The sequence below is a fragment of the Phaethon aethereus genome (assembly GCF_964289735.1).
Source record: "Phaethon aethereus genome assembly, chromosome: Z".
Classification (NCBI taxonomy): domain Eukaryota; kingdom Metazoa; phylum Chordata; class Aves; order Phaethontiformes; family Phaethontidae; genus Phaethon; species Phaethon aethereus.
Window position 1 is genome coordinate 89,574,618 of NC_138577.1, and position 23,502 is coordinate 89,598,119.

General features: G+C 46.6%; 1 protein-coding gene across 1 annotated transcript; it reads right to left on the reverse strand.

Annotated features, from left to right (window-relative positions):
* Positions 1 to 1,340: 1,340 nt before the first annotated feature.
* POLR1E (RNA polymerase I subunit E) lies at positions 1,341 to 16,590 on the reverse strand (the record flags this gene model as incomplete). Its single annotated transcript, XM_082013356.1, has 12 exons — positions 1,341 to 1,500; positions 3,941 to 4,072; positions 5,688 to 5,769; positions 6,965 to 7,098; positions 7,888 to 7,984; positions 8,443 to 8,550; positions 9,985 to 10,129; positions 10,525 to 10,580; positions 11,334 to 11,419; positions 14,152 to 14,228; positions 16,266 to 16,369; positions 16,527 to 16,590. 12 exons carry the CDS (start codon positions 16,588 to 16,590, stop codon positions 1,341 to 1,343), a joined length of 1,245 nt encoding a protein of 414 aa, XP_081869482.1.
* Positions 16,591 to 23,502: the final 6,912 nt, after the last annotated feature.

A 23,502-nucleotide genomic window follows, 5' to 3' on the forward strand; every position in this document is an offset into this window, starting at 1 on the left:
GGTGCTCATTCATGTCTATAAATAGCTGAACAGAAGGTGCCAAGAGGACAAGCTGGAGTCTTTGCAGTGGTGCCCAGTGACAGGACCAGAGGCCACAAACACACACTGAAACACAGAAGGCTCCCTCTGAATATCAGGAAACACTTTTTTTTTTTTTTTAAACTTGTGAGGGTGACCACACACTGGCACAAGTTACCCAGAGAGGTTGTGGAGTTTCCATCACTGGAGATGGTCATATGAAAGTCATCTGGACACAGTCCTGAGTACCTGGCTCTGGGTGGCCCTGCTTGAGCAGGGTCCCTTCCAACCACAACCATTCTGTGATAAAAACATTCCTGTTGATTTTCTGCAGCCTGTAATTCCCATGGTGTTAATTATCCTCTACCCAGAAAACTGGATGTTTGTGTCACTTCTAATGAGAGCTGTGACTAGTGGGTCATTAAGGTGCATAAGGAATTACCCTTAAATCCCAAAATGATGTACTAAACCCAAATTACTAGCTGAAGCAAAGATACCTCAAAGAGAAGCATGCTCTTGACATCCCATGCTCCTGTTTCACATAAGCTTTTTCTCTTGGAGGTGATCCTCATTTTTTCACAAGCCCCAGATTCCTACAACCTTGCTTAGTAAACACCCACACTGAGGCTTACAGCCCAGCAACCCAGGACTAGAGTGAAAAGGCAGAGAAACTAGCCCAGAAGTCTCTCTCCCAAAGACTGGGAATCCACAGCTGTGGATTCAAACTAATCACCTTTTCTGAAGATGACACCAGCTCTGAGCCAGCAGAATTCTACCTCCTCCAGGCAAGGCAGGATAGGAAAAGCAGCAGAAATACTCTGTCGTGCACCCTTACACTTTTTGAACACAGAATTAGACTGAAGCTCTACAGAAACAAACACACAAAGAGCCAACAGGTTTTGTGTACGTAATGCTTTGTTTAGTGTCTCCCTTCCTATGCTTTCTACTCTGCATGTGTGAACAAGGGGTAAAGCACGCCACAAGCTGACAGGTCACTGCCAGAACCAAACAGAACAGTAGTCAGTGGAGGACCTGCAGTTTCAACCCACGTTCTTTTGCTCCAGCACAACCTATATCTTTCTCCACTCATATAGACAGGAAAAAAGAAAAAGGTTTTATTATAGCTATTCTACATAAATAGAAAAAAGAAACAGTTTAATGAGGTGAACATCTGTTCCCACCCAGCCTTGAGACAGGGTTTCAGCAGGGTCATGTGCTGATGCTGAACAGCCAAATCCAACAGACAAAAGCATCCCCATGATCCTCTGTGTGCAGAACAGCAGTTGAGAAATGAGCACCTCTGCTCAGGCCTCGCAGACATTTCAGTTCATTTTCTTGCGCTTCCGTTGGTTCCCCAATACCTTCTGCACAGGCAAGGGGAGAGAGAGAGTGCCCAGCTTGTGGCTGTGATCATTCTCAAGTCCTGGCAGCCCCTTTGCCTTGGAGACCTTCAACCGCATGGCCTTTGCAATGTCCATCATCCTGGAAAACACCAGAAAGACACTGTGTCTGTGGGGCGCACATGTCTCCTGTACCATGACACTGCACAAAAGATCAACAGCCTTTTGTCTCAGGGGAGAAGCTGGAGGCACCAGCAAGCAGGATGCTTCTCTGCATCTCAAGGATACTGTAGAGACAGAAGCTGGAAGTATTCAAAGACTACAAGGTAGAGCCTTCCTGGGGACGCTAGAATGCTGATCTGAGCACGACCACCTCGGAGAGCATTATAAACCCGCATTGCCTTACTCAATGGCAAGCTGACTTATGAAAAAATAACGCTGCTTTCCACTTCCCCACAAAGAGAACAGTCACTATTTGTGTTCAGCTGCTGCTGCTGGCAGCCCATGGTTGCTTCCCAGTGCACTCATCTCCCATGTGCAGTACAATGAATGCAATCTAGTAGAGCAAGAACATCATCTCTCAGCCACTAAAATTCAGCATCTTTACATGTAAGAAGAGGGGCTTGGCTGAGATGTGTAGTGTGAAGAGCTTGGTCAAGAAGGCGCAAGCCAGAACACACCTGGAGGCTTGTCAGAGAGAAGAAAGTGCATCTGAAGGGAAGCTATCAGGGAAATGAGTGTCGCAGTCTCAGCTGCGGTCCTGAGAACACGTAAGTCCCAGAATCCTCCCAGCTGACTTTATTATCTTTGAAATAGAAACAGATTCAGTTGAGAAGGATTCTTCAGTCAAACCTCCCACTCCAAGCAAGGATCATCCCATCAAGTGGCTCTCCTCAATTCTTCCAACAGGTCCCAGCCTGCTCCACCCTTTTCTCAACAGCATCCTATGCCCTGTGTTCCCAGCTCCAGTACAGCAGTTAAAAACAAAAGCTAGGTGTCAACTGCAAAAAAAAATGTGGATTCCTTAAAGCTTAGTTTAAAAAAGAAAAAAAAAGAAAAAATAGGTGAAAACCAACAGCAAACACTGCTGTTAAACACACTACTACCCATCAAAGAATAAAGAGCATAACTGGGGGCAAAATCAGCAATAATTCCATCAAGGCTGACTAGGGAGCTTGCAAAACCAACACGTGACATAGGGCTCTGATAACTTCCAATTATTAGCAGACCTTAATATCATATCCCTCAGCCAGAAACCCTAGGATAGTCCACAATGTTTTTCTCAGTTGCAGTGAAGGGTTTGTGTCCCTCCACTGTTCATACCCTACCGCACAACCGCTAAGCAATCCTGTTATGAAACACCAATGTGACTGAATTAGGAAGCACATGCCCTTGGTGCCACCATTGCCCACAGAATAGGACAGGGTGTGAGAGATACTAATGAGCATGGATGAACAGTCAACTAACAAGGCCAGCTGACCCCACCCCAGACAGTATTAATAAGCTGCCTGCTAAGCTGATGTCTGCTTGCTGGGAGGTCTCCCAGCAAGCACAGTGGACTGGTCGAGCAGTTCAGATCAATTCTTGATTTATTTTGCAGGGGCCAGAGAGACAGTACAGCACAAACTGCAATGGAAGAACTCCCAGAGCCAGAGGAGCTGGCAGCAGGCTCCAACTGACACCTGCTGGGAAAAGCAGGTCTAGCAGCTAACAGCAGCTGCATGACACTTAAGCATTCTTCAATAGAAAATTAAAGTCTAGGGAGCAACTGCCTCCAAAACCTAACACAGCAAGGGCTGTTTGCCCTGAAGTTTATTGTACAAGCTGTTTTCTGCCTATTCACCTTCACTAACCCCGATTTGGCAAATCCTTATTTCAAATACTATAACCAGCAGTTCTGCCTACAACCTCTCCCTGTGATGCTTGGCTGGAAAGTCCACAAGTTCATCAGTATTTCAGAAATAAAAACAATCTCCTAGGTGCAAAGTTCAGAGTGGGTAAATTTCAGGGGCCAGGGATTCCTCCATGTAAACAGCAACTACATGCTTGCAATGCAACTGTGAGAAAACACCACACCCATTTCTAGTTTTCCTGTTGCAGTCAGCTGCAAAACTGCACTTATACCCAGACTAGTACCTAACAGGGACAGGAGCTCTGCAGGAAGAAGGGGCACAGTGGACAGGAAGGTGAAGAGTGATGTAATTTGTCAGGCAAGAAACAGAGCTGGGTCCAGTTGATAGGTCTAGTCCAGGAATCTGCCCTGGATGGCCATTTCGGTGCTGCTTGCCTCTGTTTCCTTTCCTGCAGAATAGCTGAAGAGTCTCCTGATGCACCCGAGGACCCCTCTGCGGCAAGTGCCCTTTCAAAGTTTGAGATGTATAACCACCCTCCTTTATGAGCACCAGGGCTTCAAAATAAAGCTTCAACACATTTATGAAAGAGAGTCCAATTACAACAAAAGGGACTCACTAGCAGCTATTACTGTGCTACCCAGGTGCCAGAGGCTCCAGAGCTCTCCCCTCAAAGGCTCTTTGTAGGAGGATCACAGGATATCTCAGCAGGTACGAACAAACACGACTCACCTGCTTTCTTGGAGCTTCATGTCATTCTGCAGGACAGTGAGGTCTATTTGGAAGTTGTTAATGTGCAGAGCCAATGCAATGACGTATGCTGTGATTTTTGCCTTCATTGATGCAGAGATTAAGTTCTGGACACTGCATGGCAAGAGGGAGAACGCATGAGATGTGGAATGTCAGTGAACCCAAATCAAAACACCCCTGAGGTGCAGACAGAACTGGAACCCCAGTTAGACATCACTGACTTTTCCTAGACACCAAAGAGCTCAAAGCAACGCAGACCTCTGATCACAGGGGCCTAACAAGTTCCTTTGTCCTGCTCACCTGCCCCTATTTCTGTTCCAAACTGTAGGCCTCAGAGGTTGTTTATCACTAGACAGCCTTGACAGAACCATCAACTAATGACACTTCAGTCTCTTTGGTATGCTGATTACATGCTAGAGGAAAGCAAAGGGAAGCTGTTCTGAGGGCATTCAGTGTAACTACTAACAGCATGTCAAATACACAATCCACACAAAGCAGATCCCTGGCTGGCAGTTCTCTGGGAGCATCTGGCTGCTCGTCACTGGTTTGCACCTTCAGACAAAAGCTGGCCCATTCGGACTCAAATTCTCTGCTCCTGTCAGATTAACAGCAGCAGTGCAGCTGTGCAATAGCTGAGCATCAGCATTATTCCCCTTCTAGGCAGAGAGGCTATTGGGTTCCAAACTGTAGGGAAGGCACTGTGGCAAGAGTGAGGATACTAGTCACTCTTGCCTGTATTTTGGTGCTGCCACTCAACAGGATTGCTGAAAATGTTTATGCAGATTTATAACTGCTTAGCTGTAAGTGACATCCATCTAAAGGCTGCAGCCAAGGACCAGCTGGTCAAAAGCAGCCTCTAACGCCTGCCCAAGGCCCACTCTGCAGTGAGACAGTACTCAGCACCACACAAGTGGCTCTGACACAGCCAGAAAGGAGGACCTTGTGGGAGCATCTGAGCCTCTGCTCCAGTCATGGGGTGGTGCCTTCTCTTGGCTGACCGCCACAACAGGACCAGATGCTACCTTACTATACCATACTTTTGTCACTGCTGGCAGGGCAATGCCTGGGCAAATCTTATGCAGAATTCTTTGGCCTGTATCCACATGGGTGCAGCCAGTGTGGGTCTCAGCCCAGGGCAAGTTAACCAACGCAAATCTTTATACAGTTTTGTCTCTGTAGTTTTCAATGGAGAATCTCAACAAGTCATGCCTAGGTTCACGTAAAAGCACCCCTGTTACACTAATTAAACTATGTGAACATAAAAAAAGCACTGTTATTTAGTCACTGCACTACTTCTGTCCTGACTCACTCTGGTATGGTGGAAGAGCTGACACATCTGTCAGCTGCCTTGATTCACAGTGAAAATGTATGTGTGCACAGCTGCCTGTTTAACTGCACAGTCAAGAGTCAGCTGCAAAGCAAGCACCCATTCTGCCATCCTGCACCCAGAAATGGTCAGGCAGATAGCTGGGCACCCCATTTGGTCACACTAGCTAAATCCACAGGTGCAGGCTTGCTTATCCCAGTCACATTTTAGACCTGTACTGTCTAAAATGGACTATCACCAACCACAACCCAATGTTCTGCAGGGCTGTGAGTGTGAAGCAAGAGAAGCTACTGCTATCTTCCATTTTGGTAGGAGGTTTCCTGATAATGTGTCCATGGCCCTTCAGCCTGAACTCTGCCATATCTCTGCCTCAAAAACATCAAAGCAAACATCGCTCCTTACCTGCCATTGTTGTAGGTCAGTGAAGTGAAATTCTTCATGAGTTTCCCGCTAATTATGTGTGGGCATTCACGACCCATAGGATCTAGGATAGAAAGGGGTTTTGCACTGGAATGAGAAACACATACTCTTTCTTGTATTGCCCATCTCCAGCCATCATAATAGCACATTTATTACCACAACATTTATCCCCTCTCCCCAGAAACATAGAGAACCTAAAAGGAACCTGGGCACTTGATTTCTAGGTCTCATAATTTTTCAGGTCAGAGAGGCTCCTAACAGCTTTCACTTTTTTATTCAAATGGGATCTCCCACTTCAATACTACCCAATCTAAAATGCGTGCATGTGCACCTATGCATACATTTCTTTCAACAGATTCCTGCCTTTTAATAGATGGTCCTGTCACAAAATATTATTAAAACAGAAACCACACTAATTAATTCCTGCTAGGACCAAGACTAGTCATTTCCACATCCTCCTTGACTAAGTCCTACAGGGAGAATCCTGTGCCTCCAGCAATGCAGGAGAATATTTACAGCCAAGCTTGCCATTTCCTCCTCCATTGCCCCCCTGCCATTGAAAATGCTAACAATGACATTTTCAGCACTGACTCAGATACACAAGTTCTACGGAAGATGGCAAACCTTGAAAATCTCAACCAAAATATTTTGTGCACTGCTTTTGAGAACAGCAGTTCCTGCCATTTTAAAAGCAAGATCCTGAATACAACAGAGGTATGATCACTGTGATCCACACATGGAGCTAATAAGCACAGGATTACGAGGACATTCTCAAAAGCACAAAAAGAGATATAAAAGATGTACTGTGTACTATATGCATCTTGCACCTGGAATATGGAGGCTGGATGAGGGAGAGAGCCAACAATTTCCAGCCTCTTCACTTAGAACTAAAGTGTGGAAATATAAAACATGTTTATAAGTACAGAACTATCAACAAACTTGAGAAAGAATCTCAAAATCTCCAATCCAAGCTACCCTGTCTCCTACCAAAAGGTTCTCATGGTGCCATCCTGATGCATTGCAGTTACAAAGGGACTGAAAAGGATTAGACATACCATCTCCGAGCAGACGTAGATCTAACAACCCTCAACAACATGGACATCCTCAACCTCAGCATGAAACAGGCTGAAAGCAACCACTGCAGCTAGCTCTTTCATCACACAGCTCATTCTGGACAGCTTTACTGTTTCCTACTGCAGTAATTACAAACCCAGTCTCAGCAGGCAGCTTATAAGTGGAGGGGCTGAAAAGTCTCTTACGCTTCTTCTTGATCACTTTCAGGTAGCTGAACTTAATAAGGGTGTCCAGGAACCAGAGGCATCGGGCCTTGTAATCTCTGCTGTTCTCATCAGTAGGCAGGAACTTCAGCTCCTCTAAAACAAAGGAGCAATGGCTGAAAGAGATAGAGGGGGAGGATGATGCTCAAAGAACCAGGAACCAGTTTACATTGTCAGGAGGACGGTACACGTCTGTAACTTCAATGCTCAGCTGTTTGGGAAGAGTTCCCTGGACACCTATAAAGCATAGCCTGGGAGGCTGTTTTGTGAGCACTTTCCTGTCAATGTTCACTACATTCAGCCAGCCCCTTTTAGTGTGCAGCTACTAAAAAGGTCCCTACACTGCAGAAACTGCAGGCTCTCAACATGGCACACAAACACACTTCTACTTTGGCAAAGGCAGGCAGGCAGGAAGCACAAGGAGTGAGGTGCAGTTTGTGCTTTCCCTGCTCACTTCAGCCTCTCAGCACAAGGGCTTAAGAGCTCTAAGTGTACATCCATGTCAGCTTGCCAAGCCACAGCAACCTCCATAGCAAGTCAGTACTTGGCTGGGACAGTGCCCAGCCATGGGCGTATCATGCTCCGCACAGTTCTGTGGTCCATCTTCTAGGCACCTGCATTCAGACCTCACTTGGGATTTCTCCACTCTCCTCCTCTGCGATCAGTTGCCCAAAGGGCAGCCATGCTACTGTGCATACAGCTTCCTCACCTGTATGTAACTACACCCCACATTCCCCCAGGTACTTGTTGCTCAGCCATGCTTGGATCAAATGTCCTCCCGCTGCACTGAAAAGATCAGCCTGGGTACAGCAGAACTGGCAGCAGTAGCCATTCTACCCCACAGAAAAACTACAGTTTCATAGGGCCCACCACAACTATTACAATGCTGTTTGCAGCAGCAATACCTTTTATCTTCTGTTTTCTTGGTGATTTCTTCTGGAGTGATGTTAACAAAGACTGCTGCTGGAACCCGCAATGCTTCATACTCTGCTGGGGACAGAACTGGAAGGATTTTAAAGAAAAGAACAAGTGTGCCTTTGCTGTCCCTTCTGAACAGCCTACAGTGAGATAAGCTCTACCCACTCTCACTGTAGGGAAGGAAATTATAAATAGGCAGGACATAATGACAACACTTGGAAGCTGACCAATAACAAGGGTCTCTGAACGACTGTGGCTCAACCACAAGTCACCACTCCTGCATGGCTGACCTCATTACTATTCCCAGTCAAACTGCTGCCAACAGGGAGACATAGCATCCTGCTCTCTGAAGGAAAGAGGCAGGATATTGGACTTGCAGGCCCAAAAATCTCAACACACCATGTCCCTGCTGTCAGTTTTTGGCTTGTGAGGGGAGAAGGCTCAGCTCATCCATACACCTGGCAGCACTCACTCCGATATGCCAGACCACGGACATTGAGGCTTACAGGTGTGGGAAATGACTCTGACACAGAAAAAGATACTGTCCTCAAATTTGTAAACATTTTCTGGTTTGTCCGCATCTTCGTTACATGGTGGGAGGAAGACTGAGATGTTCTGCACATCATCTTGGGCCACATCCTGGATCAACGCTTTGGAGGGAAGCAGGAAAGAAGAGAGTGTTTGGACCATGCAAACAAAATTACTGATAACATGACCACAACCCAGATCCTTGTTTAAACACAAGTCTATTCAATGGTGGTTCTTGGGTCAACACCAGTTTAGTCACAGCTGGAGTTTTAAAGGTTTAAAACTCCAGTTCAGTTTATCTCACTTGGGACAGTAGCAGGGAAGACCTGTAGCCTTTTCCTTATTTTGTTTCATTACTGCCACCTGTAGGTGCTGACTGTAGAGAGCATTCCAGTAAGCACAGAAAGGCCAAGAACTTGATACACTTGTTATGTATTCAGCATGCTGGGTTTTAGACTGGTGTCATCACTTCTACGAAGAACCTTCTGCTCCTTAAAATTTAGAAAAGCCACTCCAGACTAGAGAATAATCTAGGAAAGAAGTGCACCAAGACAAACTGGGTGCTGCTGCTGCACCTCTTGCCTGCAGGGTGGGCAGAATATTGTTTTGGCACCCTGGGTTCCACTGGACATCCATTTGGAACAAAGCAGCTCTGAGACCACAGTCAATATCCAATCTGGAACAGAAGGGATGAGAGCTGATGGGTTCTATAGTCAACAGCCATCTCTCCCATTCACAGCCAATGAAACTCAGAATCCCAGAAGTGCTCGTTTTGGTCTCTCGGCCAATCTCCTGCTCTGAGGAGGACTGTCTACAGCACCAGATCAGGCCAGCCCAGGCTTTGTCTTGTCAAAGCTTGGAAACCCCCAAGGACAGTGACTCCACACCTCTGTGTGACCTGTTCCACAGCTGCACCACCTTCCAAGGAAAGAAGGTTCCCCCAGTCTCTCATGTGGACTTCCAAGGTCCAGGGAACACTGCAACTTGTGCTATTGACCCTTGCTGGCACCGCTGAGAAGGGTTTGGCTCCGAGTGCCCTTGAGGTAGTCGTGGGCTGCTGCATACCCCTTGGCCTCCTCTTTGCTAGACTAACCAAGCCCAGCTCCCTCTGCCTCTCCTTGTCAGTTGTGTGCTTCAGGGCCCTGCCTATTCTTCTTGCCCTGCCATGACTCCTCTGTCATTTCTCCACCTTCCTTCTTCCATTCAGCATCTCAGTTCAGACCAGGTGAATGTACTGCCTTTATTCCAGTAAATTGATATCCAGGGACTCCTGGAAGAGCTCCCAACAATGGGCAGGGACAGACACTTATACCACAGGGACCTTCCCTTATTCAGGCAACTCCCACGCTAAGTCTAGCAGAATTATAAGGAAACAGTTCCTTTTCCACCAGGAAGATCTGTGAGTTTTCTCCACATGTGCCTTCTCAGCTGTTAGACCAGCTGCTTCCTTGGTCACTCAAAGAAAACCCCTTTATTCTTTCTACCATACTTAGCAAGGAACAAACAGAAAAGGCACTTCTGCTTGCCTTCATTAAAGCCTGAGACAATATTCTTACCTGTTACTCCCTTTGCATCTATAATGTTTGCTGCTGCTTTTGTCACAGCTGTATTCAGAATATCATTGCCCACTGCATTCATTCGCCGAGAATTCAGAGCTCGCTTCTGCTTGCTGGTACCAAAGGCCTCAATGCACAAATCCATCTGTGCAAGAGAGATGCAAATTAAAACACACTGCTGAACTGAAGACACTTTGTACCTAAGAGGAAATCTCAGCTAACCACCACTTGTTCCACATTCACATTCTCTAAGAAAACTTCAAGCATTTCACTGGGCACAACCCAACCATGCAACAAGCACTGATCTGCAGGGGGAAGGAAGTAACTGAAATTGTAATTAAGCCTAAAATAATTACGAAAATACTGCCAAATTAGGCACTAATAATGTGGTGTCTCATAGATCTCCAAGGCACAGAGAGAGTGCTGAACTTGCGCAGGTTTACCCGGCACTAAACCAAACATCACAGGCTCAGACAAGTATCATCTGCCACTGTTAGTTGCATAATCACAGTAGAATATGATACGGGATTTCAACTTTACCTTCTCCCTGTATGATTTAGTCTGATAATCCTTCGTGTCATCAGGTATCAAGTTATCTATAAAAGAACAAAAGTCAGTATGCTCAGCTTGCAGAAGCCAGGACAGCACGCATTATTCAGTATCCCTTTAGTGCTAATCCATTACTGAAAGATGCCATTGGCACATCACTTCAAGATCTCCTCCACAGGACTTTGTAAATTAAAGAACACACTGAATATAAGAGTATGTACCTAGCACAAAAAGGGAAAGGCAGGCCAATTTTTGCTATAAAGCCCATGAGCATAATGCATGGATTGCAGCAATAGCCAGGTTCTGCTGCACAGGTGAAAAATAAGCTCCCAGAAGACCAAATTCCTTGGGTCATCTTCCTGGGTCCAGTAACAAAAAGTAGTTCTGCTGGAGAAAAACTGTTTTATTTTTCAGTGATACAGTCCCTTGACCTGGCAATTTCTAGGCTTCCCTCAGCAGAGCTATCTAGACAAGGCTGCACTTTGAACAGTGACAACTTTGTTACTGACTCCAGCATTTCCACCCTCCAGCTGTAACACTCTCTGCTTAACCTCCACCCTAGATTTCCGTTTGCTTCCTTCTCCCTCTGCTTTTCACATCATGCAGTGCCTTAGAAGGAAAGCGTAATGTATCATCCTTCCTTCATGCTGAGGGAATGAGGCACAAACGAGGAAGAATGAGCAGCCAGAGAGACGACAGAGAGCACTGCTGTCAGCAACCAGGTAGTCAATAGCTGAATGTATACACAGGTTTACCATGCTGTGATTTTGGTGGTGGGGTTAAACACAGTATCTTCCTACCTGACAGCAAGGGCTGCATGTTGAATATTTCAGCATTATAGACTTCCATTTGCCCAGAGTCCTTGTCTAACACACCAACAAAATACCTAGGAAGAACAGGGGCAAGTGATTAATGAGAGACAGTCCAGTGGAAGTGATGTTTTAAAATACATGGTGCAGAGCCGTGTGTATTCTCCATCCCCTGCCAATTCTTCTGCCTTGCAAATACAACTTTTCCAAGCACATTCAGAATGTCACAATAAAACAAGTTACCTCCAAGGTATGCACATACACATGTGTGAGAGTACGTATAAATACATATATGTATATATATATTAAAAACCCCACAACTTACCTGTTGCTCTAAGTAAATGTAGAAGTCTTAAGACAACTAAATTAGCTCCAAAATGCACAGATGAAGTATAGGTGCTAGAGTGCTGGCTGCTACTCTCTCTTTTCTTTTTTGATGTGTTTCTCAGTGCTTCTATGAAATTTCCTGTGTTTTTAAAACTTGGGTTCCCTGTGGCCGGTTCTCTGCTTAGTACAAGTCACTTTAAGTTCTCAAGGCTTCTCAGAAATGTGACTTTGCTATCTTTAAAATAGGGCAATTTCTCTCACATAATTCCTTTTCATCCCACATTTCACAAGGGCAAGCCCAAATGGTTTGTGCTGTGCTTCACCATGTCTCATGACCCACCAAGAACTGCCTGTATGTCACCCTTGGCTGAAGCTGATCAGGGTATCAACTGCACCAGTTTCTTATCCAGACAGAAGAGTTCATTCCATGTGATCCTTCTGACTGGTGCCTGAACTTGCTCTGTTCCATAACACATCTTCCTAAAACTCAGGACACACTTTCTGAAGACAAAACCTACTTGCACAACAGGCTGCCTGTTGCAGTGGGACCAATACTCTCCATGCAACTGCTCTCAGAGGAGCTGCCCAAGTACAGTGGGAATCACAGCACCTTGCTGGTCAGAAAGGACCTCTGGGCAATTCCTGCTATCCCAGGAAACCCAGAGGTTTGGTGGACTCATTGACTTTCCACCCAGGCTTGGTCAGAGGTTATACCTCTGTTATACCCACATTATCAGTTGTGAGTGCACAGTTTTAGGCTGACAGCTGCCAAGAGCTATGGGATGGATCCACTGTAGGAAATCCTCATGCATGCAGCTGAAGCAGATGTGGGAGGAAAGGGACAGAAAGATGGGGTGTGAAAACTTGAAAGAAAAGCAAGAAATTACTTAATTGATTCTTGCCTGCATCTCTGGAGATCCTGAGGCATATGCATACCTAATGCAAAACTAATACTTGAAGATAAACATCTCAGCAGTTAGCTTGCCTTGTTAGTTTCCATAGCTCAGGATCACCAGAGGTGCAGGCAAGAACCACTTAAGCCACTAAAGCCATCTCTTAATCAGTATTCAGAGATAAGAGCGCTAAATCTGCCTAGAAATAATACTCCATTAATACCTGTATCATACATATTCACTAAACTAAATTTATCTCTCCAAACTTAAGAAGAAAAAGCCTCCTGGTGCCTTTTTTCAGCTACAGCATCTTAAACTGAAGACTGTTACATCTAAAGATCCAACTCTCCTTGTTTCACTTCTCAGAGAGAACAAAGATTAATATTAGCATGTTTTGATGGACTACTTGCAGACATGAAACCAGTTCCTTTTACAGAATTACAGAATAGAATATTTCAGCTGGAAGAGACCCACAACCACCATCTAGTCCAACTGCCTGACCAATTCAGGGCTGAACAAAAGTTAAAGGATGTTAAGGGCATTGTCCAAATGCCTCTTAAACACTGGCAGGCTTGCGGCATCGACCACCTATTTAGGAAGCCTGTTCCAGCGTTTGACCACCCGCTCCGTAAACAAATGCATTTCAAATCTTATTTAGAACATAGGACCACCAGGGCACTAACATCTGAAAGCACCTCCTCTTCCTAACAGTTTTACACAACTCTGTTCTTCAGTCCCTCACCCCACCTGTACTTTTAACTACTCAGACACGATCAGGTCAGTGCAGTCCAACTACAGAAGAGATGAGCTATGTGAGCAAAGTATGTGGGGCAACTGGAGTAGATCTACAGAGCAGGGCATTAGGTACCAAGAACCTGACATGCACATTACATGCATTTCAGTGTTCTATAGGCTAGTAGGAGCAGTAATACACAAAGGAGAAAAGAAACACTTTGAGTATCGAAGATCATTACAAGGCAAGATTATTTCACTTTTGCTCTCCAGCCATTGGCGGTTCATCTATTAGAGAACAATAAAGATCTCACATACAGCATACTTCTTAGGAGGCTGTGAGATCTGCCCCAGTGCCGCAAAGGTCCCATTCTTAAACCAGAACACGTAAAGGCTGGTGATTTGACCAACACTTCCTTTTACAGTACGTGGCACTGACAACTTATTAGTTCACATAGCAGCGTCATGCTGTGGCCCTGAAGTTAAATGGTGATTAATGACCCAGGGGTTTCCTGGGCAGCAGATGATGATCTTAACGATTTCTTAATAACAAAGCTGTTATTCCTAATTTTCAGCTACATCAAACCATCTCCTCACTCTTTCCTTCACAGACCTCTTCAAATATACTCTATTTATATGTAACATCACAACTTCAAAACAGACATAAGATATAGCATGCACAAACAATGCAGCTGCCAGGCACTGGAGTGTCCTGTCAAAACCCTCTTGATTCAAATGACAGCCTCCATGGGAACCTCTGAGCCAGCTTTAAAAAAGGCTGCCAGGACCTTTGTGCCTGAGGAATTCCTCTGTTTCCACTTCCACATTCCTTCCCTCATTTTGCCAGCAACCCATACCTGCACAGAGAGTTACACTTCATAACTCCACTGCCGAAGTTATTCCCCACATATGAAAGCCTTTCAGTTTCTGAGACCTGAAAAACAAAGAAAAATTACTTGAATGCAGGGCTGTGAATAACCTTCTCTGCATTGGCTTTATTTTTGCTGGTGCCACAAAGCTCTACATTCCCAGGCATTGGAAACTAGTCATGTGCAGGCAAACTTCACTTTGCCCATTTCGGGTACGTTTTGCATTGGGTCAAAATCTTTAAAAGACAGACAACATTTCTTCAAGCTGAAACTACCTATGACCTGTAATTCTACCTCAGCTTTCACTGGTCCAGAAATTTCACTGGTTCAGTCAATTTAAGATACTATTTTCAATGTTTTAGGGTCCTTAATACAGCTGCTCAAACGTTCTCTAAGCTTCCAGACAGTAGAAACTTTACAGATTTCAGACTGGGCCATTGGCCAGAGGTAACACTACAAGTCAGGGGAACTCAGTTTAAAATGTAATTTTCAATGATCCATTTAAGACTCCAGTACTGCCAAGTGGCTGCAATTCACTGACTAACAAAAAAACCAGCTAGCACTACCAGGAATGGCTCAACCATCTAAATGCATTTCAAAATGTTTGTGTTTCTACTGTAGTGTAGTATATTCCCCCTGAGAATTTTGGCTGAAGAGTCATTTATTCCTTGAGTGAATCATGCACATAAGCAGCTGTAAAACTTGACAATAGCAGCAGAAAGCACCTCCTGAGTTTAATTTTGGTTCTCTCTTCACTGAAAGAAACAGAAATCTTCTTATAATGTAATTTAACAACAGCAACAAAAAAAACCTTTGGTAAAGAATTCACTGTGTTCATTGTGTAAACATAACACAACAGATTTTGTGATTACATGGACCTGATGAGTTGTTAAGTAATAGCTTTTAATTTTCAAACATTATTTCCCTTTAGGTTATTAAAATAAATCACAAACACACACAATTTCAGTAAATCAACCTTTGCCTGAGAATACACAACCATGTATCAATCAAAATTTTTCAAATATGCATGTATTCAGGATGGCAAGGTTACCAACACTCACACATTGCTCTCAATATCATTAATCAAAATGTTCCATATTGCATTATTGAGGTTTCCTTTCTGTTCCAAGAGTCAACCCACAAGGCCAAGCCGGACAGGGCACAGTCTGATCCTTACATGCTCCACAGAAACCACTGCACCTCAAGACTCAGCAGAGCTGCAGGACCTGCACCCACTTCTTTGGCGTCCACCTTACGGTTCTCCACAGAAGTGTGGGTGGCCTTGGCGGGGCACCTAGCGCACCAGCACAGAGTGCTCCACAAGGTACAGGATTGGCTCTCCCCCTTCCGTCCCCTGGGCAGGGCTTCCCTGAACGTTAAGCACTTCCCTGTTCTGCAACACCCCCCCCATCATGCCCACCTCCATTGCAGCAGCAGCCCACATAAGAACCAGAACTTCCCCTGAAATCCCAAAGATGATGTGAAATTTCAAAAACAGTTCTCTCCCTTGCACGGGCTGGGGATAAACTCTGATTATTTAAAAAAAAAAAAAAGTCTTCTACACAGAAAAGCTCCATGCACATTTTCTGAGCCTTGCTCACTATACATTAAGGAGAGAAGCTGGAGCAGGGCAGCAGGCAGGAGTCTGGAGAGGAACAGCAGTCTCCCCAAAATGGGACCACCGGGGCTGTGTGTCTTACCAAGGTTTCTAGATCCTACTTGCAGAAGCTGCCATGACTACAAGCATAAGGGCAAAAAAAGGGTGAAAACGCTTCACTACCTGCCAATGTGGGAATTAGTTGTGTGTCCTCAGCATGGGTTTGGCTGCAGCTCTCACCCTGATCTCTAACAGAGGCTGCAGCCTCCCAACATGCCGTTCCCTGCGGCTACCCAGGCTACAGTGGAGTATTCCTCACCACACGGCGAGCCGCGGTGCACACACGGGCTAGTGGATGGTGTCAGAGCTGCACTCGCCGCTGCGGCCCGTTTCGGGACAGGTGCAGCTCCGGGCTCCCGCAGCCGCCATTATTACAGCGCCGATGCTGACAAGAGGCCCGGCTGCAGGCGGCCACAGCAGCGCGCGCCCCCGGGCGGGCCCTTACCAGGATCCTCCGGTGCTTCTTTCGGGGATGGGCCGTGTCCCTGTTTCGATAGGCGGTGAACCGCATGGAGTCGGACCGCTGCAGCCTGCCGTTGGAGAACTGCACTGCAAGGCAGCAGGGAAAGGCCGTGAGCTCGGGCGGCTCGCCCGCGCCCCGCGACCCCCGCTGGAGAAGGCCCCCGCTACACTCTCGTCCACGCCCTCCGCCCGGCCTGCCACGACCCCTGGCCCGGCCCGGTGCCCGCCCCGCCCACCGCCTCACCCAGCACTGCCGGCTGCTCGGCCTCGGGGTCCCCACGGTAGCGCCAGATGGCGGTGGCAGCCATGGCGCAAGGCAGCACCGCCTCCCTGCGGGGCTCTACGCGAAGTCCCTGCGCCCAGGGGGCGGCAGCGTCCACGGCAGGAAACGGCTCACTGCCACCACTAGGCCCAGGCCCAGGCCCGCGCCCGCGCCTACTCCTCCTCCTCCTTCTCCGCGGCCAGCCGCGCCGCGCCGCTCCGTTCCCTTCCGGCGACTGTGGCCCCGGCGTGCGGCCCGGCCGAGTCAGCAGAAGCGTCCCTCCGGGCTTCTGGGTAAGCAACACCCACCCAATCACGGCTGTGCTTATTGCCGAGCCTCAGCGGGGGGAATATACGACACCGTTGCTTATCAGTAATGAGACTGCTGATTCGTTGGGGGTCGGGTGGGCGGGCTTGTGCTACCGCCCCGCCCAAACGCGTCAAATGGGCTTCTGCGCGATGGCGTCACATCCGGCTGCCGCGGCCGCCGCAGCGCAGGGCCTGTGGGGCGGAGCCACGGGAGCAGGGGACGGGACTGCAGGGCCGAGGACGACGGCTGCGCCCGGCCCTTCCCGCTGTGGCCCTTCCTGCCCGGAGAGCAGTGGCAGCGGGAGGGCGGGGACCGCAGGTGAGCGGTGCCGGTGGCGGGCCCAGCGGGTGGCGCCGGCGCCAGACAAGAGGGGAAAGGCGGCCGGGAGCGCTCAGGGGAGGGCTGGGGGGCAGCGGGTGACGTGGGCGGCCGGGCCGGGGCCGGGCCGGGCGGGGCGGAGAGCGCGCCCACTCCCGGCGGCCGTCCCTTCCCGACCGCCCCGCTGCACCGCCCCCGCTCTAGGCAAGCCCACCGGGCCAGCTGGAAGCCCCACGGGAGGCGGAGGTTCCCGGCAGGGCGGCAAGCTGAGGGTGGGCCACCCGCGGCCCCGGTGCGTGCGAGAGAGGGCGGCTGCCGGAGCCCGCCCGGTGGGGAACCCAGGAGGTCGGCATGCCGCCGGCGGTGCTGCGGCGCTTGGCGGGGCGGTGCCCCCTGGCCGTGCGCCGGGCGGTGCGTGCGGCAGGCTGCGATGGCAGCAGCGATGGACGCTCCGCTGGGTGGCGGGGAACTCGGGTTTGCTGTGCTTGAGATGAGCCGGTAGGAGAGCACGCGATCCCCGCAGGCCTGTGGGAGCCTACCTTCTCCCGGACCGCGAGCTCCGTCCGCTGGGGACTCGTGGTTTCCGTGGGCCTGTTGAGGCGCGGGCTTGCGGCGGCAGGGTTATACCGGCGAATGCAGAGCTCCGGGCAGCGGTCAGGCGCTCCTTCTGTCAGGATCCGGTGGAATGAAGCTGGCACTTGGCCTCTACCTCGGGACTCCTTGGAGCAAATTTGGCTCTGACCTGGTCAAGACACACAAAACTCTGTTGCTGCATGTGAGATGCTGCGTTTGACCAGGAATCTCTGGAGGGCCTTTTTGTTGTGTGTATGGTAATGTTTGTGTGAGATACATCCACATACTTAAATTCGTATTTTTAACTATTGTTGATGCAAAGATGAGATGTATTTTGAATCTTGAGACCAATGTGAAACTTGCATAGCCCAGGTGATGTAAAAAAAGAAGAAGAAAAAAAAAAGAAGAAAAAAGGTACAACTCCAGTCTTCAGGACAGTGCCTTTCAGTACATTCAGGAATAAACACAGGAACAACAGACATGCTTATCTGTGAGTTAATTTAATGGTCTGGAATTTTCAAAGAATCATACCTTCAGATTGCATTTATAAATTAGGTTTTCCTTTCTTGTACTTGGTGTAATTAGCGAACCATAGTTCATTTTGTGGAGGACAGCATACAGGTGGAGAGGTGTTACATGTACTCTTGGTGTACAAAAGTTGCGTGCACACCACTTGCTTCTCTGGAGTGTGGATATTATCCCTGTTGCATTGACCTCATTAGCTGCCAGTTTTTCTCATGGGCGTGCTAGCAAAGGCAAACTCTGTCATGGTCAGGCTGGTGACCATGTTGCACTCTGCTGTAAGCCCATATGTTGTAAATCAAAGGTAGACTGGTGTCTGTGTGAAAACAAAGACGTTACCATCTTTGAACTGACAAAAGCTGCTTAATTTCATCCTCCACCTTTCAAAAATTACTCAGAAGGAATTTAGTTAATTCAGCGTAACATATTCAAACCAGGTAAATTGTTACCCTCTAGTGTGACTTTTAAACCGTGATTAAGACAATGTTTTATTTTTAATTCTTCATTAGTACAGGCTTGCATTGGGTTTCGTGGCAAGGTTTGGGTAGTAGGGACCTGCAGGGTTGGCTTCTGTGAGAAAACACCAGAAGCTGCCCCATGTCAGACAGAGCCCATTCCAGCTGTCTCCAAGACAGACCCGCCACTAGCCAAAGCTGAGCTTGTCGGCGATGTTGGTAGCACATCTGTAATAATACAATTAAGAAAGGGTAGGAAACACTGCACAACAGCAGCTTGGAGAGGAGAGTGAGAAAATGTGAGAGAAACAATTCTGCAGACACCAAGGTCAGCAAAGAAGGAGGAGATGCTCCAGGCACTGGAGCAGAGATTCCCCTGCAGCCTATGGCGAAGACTTTGGTGAGGTAGGCTGTGCCCCTGTAGCTTGTGGAGCTCCATGGTGGAGCAGATTCCTGGCAGGAACTGTGGCCCTGTGGAGAGGAGCCCACACTGGAACAGCTTTTCTGGCAGTACCTGTGACCTCATGGGGGACCCACACTGGAGCAGTCTGTTCCTGAAGGACTGCACCCTGTGGAAGGGACCCAGGATGGAGCAGTTAGTGAAGAACCGCAGCCCGTGGGAAGAACCCATGTTGGAGAGGACTGTCTCCCATGGGAGGGACCCCACACTGGAGCAGGGGAAGAGTGTGAGGAAGAAGGAGTGGCAGAGATGAGATGTTTCAAACTGACCACAACCCCCATTGCCTATCCCCCTGTGCTACTCAAGGGGAGGAGATAGAAGAGTTGGGACTGAAGTTGAGCCTAGGAAGAAGGGTGGGGGGAAGGCATTTTTAGTTTTGTTTTTCTTTCTATCCTACTCTTATTCATTTGCAATAAATTCAGTTAGTCTTCCCTAAGTCAAGTGTTTCGGATGATAATTGGTGAATGACCTCTCTGTCCTCATCTCAATCCACAAGCTTTCCATCTTAATTTCTCCCTCATCTTGCTGAGGAGGAATGAGACAGCAGCTGGGTGGGTGCCTGATCAGCCTACCACAACGCCAAAATAGACAGAACTTGCAGTGCGTCCATGTAGATCTTCTCCCTTCGGAGGGTAAAAAATGATAATGTTAGAAGATGAGTTTTTGAAACAAGTTCAGGAAGATCAGAAGCAGATAATTCAGCAGTTCTTATTTGAAATACAGTAGTAATCTGTTGAATCAGTTATGTGGATATAGTTATTTGCTTAGGCTGAATTCATGTAATACTAATGAATCCATTGTGGTGGTGGAAAACTAGTATTTGTCACTTCAATCTAAACCATTTCCTGGCAAAAGTGGGTTTATTCGTTATGCAGTTAACCCTAGTTTAATTTGGGTTAAAAGCCTACGCAAAGGAATTGAGAAGGAAGGTCGTTGGATGGGCTTGTTTAAAATTCTTGAATTTCTGATAAGTAGTGAAATTGAAAAGCTACATTTAGAAATGATAACCATATTAAGCATGAAGACGTCACGCTGGCACTAAGCTGTCTGTGGCTGCCCTTGCCTTTGGGATTCTTGCTTGCAGATCTTTGGTTCTCCATGTTGTTTGTGGTTTGATTCAGTAGCTGGGCATGATGGTGAGAAGGAGAAGCTCGCAACTGAGTTTCCTTTGCAGTGCTGGACATTCTTGTGAGAGGATGATGGCAGTGACAGAGACTGCCATGGTACCATGTACCTCAGGAGAGGTTTTCTGAACTGATAATGTCACTGTGAGTTCAGACCAATCCTCATTAATGGCAGTTTGTCTTCTCATGCCCTTAAATGGCTGTATTGCTACACTGCTGTGTAAGCAACATTCCCTGCTTTTCCCTTTGTAAATAAATCAAAAGTGATATTGCCCAAACAGCTTTCTTCAGGTGTTTCACTGTGCAATGCCTTAAAACCTGTTGTGCTCTTGGGAACAGCTGTTTTATCATATCTAGATAGAGTTTTTTAGGTTCATAAGATCCAAGAACAGAATCTGTGATCTTCTTTTCTTGTTTCTTATTGATACCTAGTCTGGTGGGTTGGCCTTGGATGGACCCCAGGTGCCACCAAGCCGTTCTCACTCCCCTCTTCAGCAGCACAGGGGAGAATTAAAATGGAAAAAACTCCACATGGGTCAGGCTAAAGGCAGTTTAATAAAGCAAAACCAAAGGCTGTATGTGGAAGCAACGGAAAACAAAAGGTTTATTAGCTCTTCCCATCAGCAGGCAATGTCCAGCCAGTGCCCGGGAAGCAGGGTTTCAGTGCGCATAGCGGTTGCTCTGTAAGACAAATGTTATGAAAACAAATCCTCCCCACCTACACTTATCTTATTGGTGAGCTGACCCGGTACAAACACTGCTTTTCTGGTCAACTTACAAAAGCACATACGTCAACTCTTTTGAGAGATACTGACGCCTGTGAAAGCTATGGTACTAACCTTGAAGCCCAAATGATGAAGGGGTTAGCCAGGAATTAGAAGGAAACAGTGTTCAGTCTGTTCAGAATATACAGCAGTGCAGGTGTGGTAAATAGTGGATTTACAACAAAGAAACAAACCCCCTGGTGATAAGCTGAGATGGCACATCGAAATGCAGGAGTGTCACGTTTTAGTCTCCTGTGTGTCTCCCTCTGAAGTATCACACTGTGCTGCAAGATCTGGAGATGGAGGGATGCATCACAGGGCTGGGAGGAGGTAAGTGGAATCATGAGGAAGCAGATGGATGGCCTGCTGTCACAGGGGGTGTCTATTTCTTCCGATAACTAAGTGTGTCTAAGCAAAATCTAGCCATTTTTAGGAAGCTTTTTGTTGCTCTTTTCAAAGGTGCTCTTTGCAGCCGGCAAGCTGTGTTGTTACTGTTTATTAATGACTTCATGTTGGCATAGGTTGGACTATCTATTTGCAGTACCTTTCAGATGATGAGAAAATACTAAACCATATGCTAATTTCTCCCTCTTCTCTGGAGAGCTGATGCAACCAGCAGCAGCTTTTGCAGTGCAGTTTATCCTTTCTGATTCTTAGACAAGTTGTAACTCATCCTCCCTGATGATAGAGAGATAAACTGTGTAAGTTGAACTGTATGTAAAACCTGGCTAAGGAAATGCATCAAATGAGGTGCTGTAAGCTCAACTGTCAGTAATAAAGTCACTAGTTGCAGGTACTTGTCAGACACACACAAAAAGTGTCTTTCATGGCTGTCAGTGACCATATTGTAGCATACATGAAAGCGATGTAACACTGGAGTCTACTTAGTTGCATGGGGCAAATCCAGAAATAATTTTAACTACTCTTCACTAAAATTACACCATATGTTCAGTCTGAAAATGCTCTCAGAGCAGAGAACGCATACCTTCCATCTTTCAAAGTGATAAAACTTGCTGAAGGTGTCAAAGAAAGTGAAGACTTCCATTTCTTCCTGCCTCTACCCTCCCACCATCCTGCTGGCTTGTTAAAAAAACAACATAACTGGTAGTAGAAAGTGTTTTCTAAAATAACACTTGTATCATTGACTTCTATCTAGATTTGTGTTTGTATTTCAGGGTTGAGGGGAGATTTTTATCAGATACATTATTTCAAGCACAATGGTTAAGCACAGCACAAGTATATTCTAATGTTTTGCAAAATATAATATAAGCTAAGAGGCAAACAGTTATTAATATTATATTGGCACACACTCAAGTTTTGGCTGTATGCCATGTATTCCTGCAGGATTGGTACCTAGAATATCAAATGCATTTAAATACAGATTGTAAGTAATGAGATTTGAGGTGCAAATAACAAATAAATTGTCCTTCATTTATCTGATAAGGAAAAAACATGTAAAGTTTTCAGTAGTGTATTTGTATGTGAGATTTTTTTTCTGATAAAGAAGCAAGAGAAAAGTTTTTGATTCTGCCATAATTTCAGTGCAAGTCTACTTAGATACTTGCCTTGTCCCATCTTGCTGCCATTTAAGTATTAGAGCAGAGATATCTGATGGAAAAAGGGGCTGTAAGTCTATGTAGTATTATCAATAATTCCAGAAATAGAAAGAAACCATATGAAGAAATTATTGCCATTACAAGTAGTAGAAATATGTGCTAGTGAAACCTGAATTCCTATGGAAAAATCTATAGCGTCCCTTCTCCTGCTGTGTGATTGTGTTACCAGATGTCCCTTGTGTTTCCTACCTGCGTGACTGGGCAGATGGCAGCCTGAGCGCCTCATTCATAGCTGTGTGTGCAAACTGGCCAGCTGGCTGGTTTTGGTTTTGTGTTGTTTAAGAGAATAAGGGAATTAATTATGACTCTGTGAGCAGTAGTACTTATAAATTTGGCTGGTTCTGTAACCAGATACCCACTTCAACAAAAAATGTGGGAATTCAGTATCTAATCTCCTCTTTGTTAAATTTGGCTGGAGTTGACAGAGAGACTTTGAGGTTAATAACTACTGGAAAATTAATAAACAAGCTGCGTAATTTTAAGTTGTAGGTCTGTTTTCCTAGAATTTCAGGACACTTGCACATCATCTTCCCAATTATGTATTTTTAATCCTGATGCTTTCTTAATAAGGAAGGCTTAGTTTTAAGAAATTTAAGCCTTATCTTCATCCACATATATGAGGAATATTTTATTACGTGCCACCATGAATGTTCGTTACAGAATCAAGCTCCTCTGCACAGCCCCAAGGGAGCTTAGAGAGGCAATGGCGGGAGGGGAGCCCAGGCAGATCCCCCTCTGTGGGGCTGCTCCCAGGCCCATCCCTGGAAGGGATGTGCATCCCAGAGGAGCACAGGGGTACAGGCGGGAACCCAAATCA